Source organism: Octopus bimaculoides, chromosome 6 (genome assembly GCF_001194135.2).
Source record: "Octopus bimaculoides isolate UCB-OBI-ISO-001 chromosome 6, ASM119413v2, whole genome shotgun sequence".
In the NCBI taxonomy this organism is placed as follows: Eukaryota; Metazoa; Mollusca; class Cephalopoda; order Octopoda; family Octopodidae; genus Octopus; species Octopus bimaculoides.
The window spans coordinates 77594432-77600958 of NC_068986.1; the positions used below are offsets into that span (position 1 = coordinate 77594432).

General features: G+C 34.9%; 1 protein-coding gene across 2 annotated transcripts in view; it reads right to left on the minus strand.

Moving 5' to 3' along the window:
- LOC106884336 (voltage-dependent T-type calcium channel subunit alpha-1I) overlaps nt 1-6527 on the minus strand; it is an 894587-nt gene that overhangs the window by 146613 nt on the left and 741447 nt on the right. For both annotated transcript variants that reach the window (XM_052968893.1, XM_052968892.1), the window contains 2 exons: nt 3792-3976; nt 1862-1988 (listed from right to left, as the gene is read on the minus strand). In XM_052968893.1, coding sequence (XP_052824853.1) covers nt 1862-1988; nt 3792-3976 — 312 coding nt within the window. The remainder of the gene's footprint in view (nt 1-1861; nt 1989-3791; nt 3977-6527) is intronic.

Sequence of the window (6527 nt, forward strand, 5' to 3'; positions counted from 1 at the left end):
TATATACATACATACACATATTGTAGAAGTTGCATCTATTTAATAACAGGTTGTTGACTCAGGCCTGATTTACTGTTTTGTGGTAGAGAGTAACTTTGTTAATTCTCATGAAATATGTATGTATGTATGTATGTATGTATGTATGTATGCATGTATATATGCATATATGTATTTATATGTATGGATACATATGTGTATATGTATCTGTATCTCTGTCTGTGCTGTGCTCATAAACATGAGCATTGGGATATAAACTAAGTTAAATAAAATGTTAATTTTAAATTGCATCATTTGTGCACCATAACTTAGCAGTTTGAGAAATAGAAGATAATAAAATAAGTACTAGACTGAAATATGTCTAATATGTGGAGATGATATGATATAACAATTTCCTCAAAACACATTCTGATTTCACAAGATGAAGTGTCTTTTAAAAAAAATTCTATAAAATTTTATTTTATATGGGAATAGTATACACCATTTCCATAATTATTTTTTAATAAATTCTCTTTTTAAAATAATTTTTGTTTTATCTAACATCTAAAATTAGGGTAATGATTTTTGGAAAACTGTACATGGGTTTCACGACAGAATAAGTTTAGGAGCCAGTGTGATAAACTAATATCTTGATGATGATGTCACACCCTTGTTACAATCCTATGATTAGAAACAGGAAAATCATAAAGTGAATGTCATATATGAACCAATATCAAATATAGTGTAATAAAATATTTTTGATGTTTTCCAATGTTTGGCTTAATAATCAGATGTTTACAAGGAATGACATGAGCCATTAGGCATATATATTATGCATATTGGTGTTGATTTCTATCAGGCACAAAGCTACAGATTTTGTAGAGAGAAGTATAAGTCACTAAATTTAATCTTGTACTTGACTGGTATTTTATCAATTCTTGAAGGATGAAAAGCAGGGCTGGTGTAGCAGAATTATAACTCCCACCAGGTAAATCAATGAATTGGGCCCTATAATATTTATTTAGAGACAGCAAACTACAGCATACACAGATTAGAATTGGGCCCCTAGACCTATAAGGTCTTTGGGCAATTGCCCAGTGTGCTCCTGCCTAAAGACAGCATTGATGGGATGCAAAGCTGATCTGGGTAGGATTTGAACTCAAAGTATAAAGAGATGTACGTAAATACAGCGAAGAATTTTATCTGCTGCTTCATCACCTCTATAAACTCACCATCTTATATGATACAAAAGCTGTCATAATACATCGCTGCTTCAATATCTAGTTGAAGCCATCTTCAATTAAGATAAATCAAAATTATATGCTACAAAAAAACCATAGCTGTCAGTGTTGCAAGTAAGTATGATTTGGTAGCATGTACCATGATTTTGCTCACTGTTTTAGGTGCTGTGTAGTCATAAACAAATGCAAACATCCTCTTGACCCTCCCACAGCTTATTCAGCAAAACATCCAGGATGTGACAGTAGGAGGAAGGGAGGGCTGCACTAATACTCAGTTTCTTCTCATTTCAGCTGTAAATTGGAAATAAAGTGCTCAAGGGCACCATATAACAATCTAATGGTTGTGAGCTCAACATCTTTACCAGTAAGTCAAACACCTTTATTATGCGCTAAAACTGTAAAGAAATGTTGCTGGTGTTTCAACAGAGGTTTAACTTGTTAAATACTGCTAGATATAAAAACCTGAGATCATGCTCTATCTTCACCATCCCAGCTAGTATTCAAGAAATAAAAAGTCATTAATGATGGTAGGAAAAGGTTAGAATTGTATCAATGTTCTGAAAGATGTAGTAATGAAATAATGTTGTATTTCATATGAACATGAAGAAGAGGAAATATTTTTACTTAAAACAAATAGCACTTACTTGCACACCTAAAATTCCAAATATGATAAAGAATGTGCAACATATAAGCACGATGTTTCCAATCGGTCTCAGAGAGGACAATAGAGTCTGCACTACTAATTTTAACCCTGGAGCTCGGCTGATCACTCTGAAAAATAATGAGAAGAAATATTAAAAAAGTTTTTTTCTGCCCTAGCATTTATCTTGTTACTGCAGCATCTGTATTTTGCATATTGATGCAACTGAGATGTTGCTTCAACCAATGCATCTCTCCCTCTAACAACAGAGGCCAATCACTGTTAACCAGGCCTTAATGGCCTCATTATTTGCAACAAGGTAGTTTGGTGACTGAAAGTGGAATTTGAACTCAGAATGTAAAGAACCAGAACAAACACTGCAAGACATCACACCCAGTTCTCTAAGAATTCTTTTAATCCACCACTTTTGACTGGCACTTTGTTTATTGATCCCACAAAAGAGGAAAGGCAAAGTTTACCTTGGCAAAATTTGAACTCAGCATTGCAGAAAGCTGGAACACATACCTCAAGGAATTTCATCACACACTTTAACCCTTTAGTATTCAGATTATTCTGTCAAATGTAATGCTTATTTATTCAGATTCTTTTAAAGACATCATGCATTGTCTCATAGCTTTGAGATTGCGATGATGTGATTGTTTATTTTTGGAATGATATTGTCAACCAGATGTGAGAAGTTGGATCAAACCAGTTTGATCATAAAATGGATAGACTATTTGGGCTGGATATGGTCTGTTTAAATGCGAAAGGGCTAATAACTCAGCCAAGTTCCAGCCCTCAGAATATCTAAAAGATAATGAATAATGTAGAATTTAATTTATAGATCTCTCAACAGAAATAAAAAGTCACTTGATTGGATGTCAGTTTTTAGACATACTGGAGCAGAGTTACTGGCAGAGGTACTTAAAACTCAAATTGCCTAATAACTAAGCTGGAAATTAACTCACAGAAAGGTACAGTTCAATGCGCATAGCAGTGAAAGCACCAAATAATTGATAAATGTGGTTTCTTAACTTAGTGGGCTGAATTAAAATCCTCTTGTGGGCTGGGAAAAGGCAAATGAAAATTCACACATGTGTGCTTCCCTTCAGTTACTACATGAAGGAAAAGAATTCATTTAGTCCCTAACAATCACATAGGTTGTGAAGCCTTACAAAATGTATATTTAAGGAGAAAACTCACGATTATTATATGGATAAGAAAATACAATATCAGCTTATAGAATGTCTGTTCCTATCCTTTTACCCTTTCTATTTCATCACAGAAATAAACAGGGGTTTACCTGGCAGTACAGAGGATAGTAAGGAAGGATTGATGTATTAGCAATGTATCAAACTGACTGGAAATCAATAAGTATCTCAGTGACTTACTCTTCATTAATTCTTCAATGTTATATTGGTGATTTTCTTATTTCATTATAATTACTTTCATAGCTTCTCATAGTAAAATCACTTTTTATTAAGATTATCTATCTTCTGTATAGGTTTTTTTTTCACCCCCTTTCTTCTTTTTAATACTACTTAATTTATCTTCTTGTAATAATTGAATAGCTAAATGGAAAATAGAAAAAACATTGTTACTTCATTGGCTAACTGTGAGCAACCGATGAAAGAACTGTTTAATATTAGCTTGCAAGAGTGTTTAATTCTTTTTTCTTGGTTCTTACTACTGTTTTATTAATGAGATAAACCTGGAAATAGTATAGAAAAACATTTCACCAATTCAGTGATTAAGATCTGAGAAGTAACTATTGCTGCAGGAAAATGCAATGCCAAAGCTGATTAAGAAACTCGTAAGATTTGGCAGCTAAGATCTTTTCATGTGAAAGAACAAGTTATACAAATAGATACATTCATGGAAACAGTAACTAATGAAATACTTGGTCAATTCATAAAATGTTTTCCATAGCTTACCGTAGTGGCCTCAGGGTTCGTAGCAATCTAAACACTCGTAAAATTCCAAAGATTCTTGGACTACTCTGTGCCGTACAAGAGATAGTGATGTCGATAAGGGAAATAATTACTAAAAAACCATCCATTATATTCCAGCCACTTTTCAAATATGCATGTCTTCCTATTATCCAGCCTTTGGCCAGAACCTAAAAGTATAAAAGATAAAAGTTAATGCGAAAGAATTTAATAAACATGACGATATTAAAAATAAAAATAGGAAAAGAAGAATTCCTAACATCACTTTTTGATTTATTTTAGATTTCATTTTAGATTAAGTGTTATATTCTTCTATTGATGTATATAACTTGTACACAACCGTAGTATGCAACAGTAGTAGCATCACTTTTGCTACTGCAGCTGCCAACATCACAACTTGCTAAAAAAGTTGGTGTGTTTCAAAAACTGAATCATCTGATGTCAGCAGATTGACAATGATTGATGAGCTTAATGGAGGGATCCTTTATTTGGTCATGAGACCCACTAGGAATAACAGTCAAGTTTCCACCAAACCACACTGATCTGCATTAAAAACATAAAGGACAAATTACATAATCTAATATGAGAAAAAGATTAGGTGGTCATGATTCCAATGCCTGCGATCAGAAGTCTGTTGAATTAAGTTTGAGTTGAGGTTAATATGACCTTAAAAGATATGTTAGTGATGCTATTTTTTTCCCTTTATCCTTTTCCTGCCATGCTGGTTATACAACCATGTCAGCAAATCCAGGTCAGCTCTGGCTGAGCAAACATGTTATCAAATGTGCTCCTGCTGTAACCATCCTGTCTTATTTTCAGACTGGAAACTCAGAATCACATGAGCTAATGTATCCTTCCTTTTGTAAGAATGTTGTTTGATCCAAAGTCAGATCTAGCCAAAAGCATCTGTGATCAATGGTCAATGGTGTTCCATCTGTGACCATCCCATTTTATTAGTTTTTTTCTTAAGACATAATGTGTCTACAGTTATAGAAGGACCCCCTTCAGTCATAAATGACCATGAGATTGCACCTAGAAAGTTCCCTCCAAGGCACAAGTCCATGCAAGGTTGTTTAAGGAAGACCAGCAGTTTACTCATGCATACCAGCCTCCCCTTTCCATGCCACCAATGTTATCCAAGAGAAAAGTATAGGCCCATACAGTTTGGCACCAGTGATGTCACAACTCATTTCTACAGCTGAGTGAACAGGAGCAATAGTAAATAAAGTGTTTTGTTCAAGAACACAACAGACAACCCAGTCTGGGAATCGAACTTACTACCTCATAATTGTGAGGCTGACACTCTAACCACTGAGCCATGTGCCTTCATATCTAAAGTTATATTATATGATACATTCTTGCCTATATTTAAGATATTGAGTGAAATGAGTGAGGATTGGCTGCTCTCTGTAGCATGTCCAACCACTACATCATGGCTTTCTCTTTGGATCATTACTTGATGTTAAATGGCTGTGTGATGAAATGCCACTTGTGGCATTTCATCTCTAAGATAAGGCTGGGAAATATCAAACAAAACATAAAAAAGAAATGATGTATAGAAACACTGTGTATCCCAGATTTAAGAAAAATTTATACCACATGGTAGTTAGAGTGTTGGGCTCACAATCATTTGGTAATGAATTTGATTCCTGGACCAGGCTGTGTGTTGTGTTCTTGAGCAAGACACTTTATTTCACGTTGCTCCAGTTCACTCAGCTGTAGAAATGAGTTGTGATGTCACTGGTGCCAAGCTGTATTGGCCTTTGCTTTTCCCTTGGATACCATCAGTGGTGTGGAGAGGGGAGGCTAGTATGCATGGGCAACTGCTGGCCTTTCATAAACAACCTTGGTCAAACTTCTAGGTGCAATCCCATGGGTATTCATGACTGAAGAGGGTCTTTACCCTTACCCTTTTTACATTACATCCCTGTATGTTGTATGAAGCTATTTAAAGAGTTAGTGTGAAGATGGCTATTTAGCTGTCAAACAGTGCCTTAAAAAAATCTCATTCAGCTTATACCAGCATGGTAAACTGAACTTAAAACTGATGATAATGATGGCAATAATGATGATGGTGATAATTGTGATGATTGTCATTATGATGATGATGACGACGACGACGATGATGATGATGATGTCAATAATTACGATGTTGCTGACTAATTTAATAAAGTTTAAAATTGAAACGTAGTTGTATTTTTAATAATGCATGTTTAAAAGAAAAGCTGTTACACGAATAAAACACATGCACCCCCACCCCGACAAACATGCACCCCACCACAAGCATGCAGACACATGCATTCACTGCATGCAGGTAGGTGCATGCACATATATACATGCACACATATGCACACCACACACACACATACACATGCACACACATACACACACACTCACACTTTGTGCCTGCATGCATAACATACACATGTACATACATATGAGTTAATAATGTAGCTTCTAAGTGGTCACTTGACCTGCTAGAAATATTAGCGAAAAACCCAGAAATTATATCTGCCATCTTAAAGAGGGCTCACAAGCATTATATAAAGATAGATCTAGATAACCCTAAAAAAAGATGGGATGATCACAACTGGAATGCCTTTGAAAATAGGTCTGGCTAATCAAAGTTGACTCAGGGCTAAACTACGATAACATTGCATACTGTCATGCTTACATACATCCCACACACACATACATACATACATACATATGTATATATAT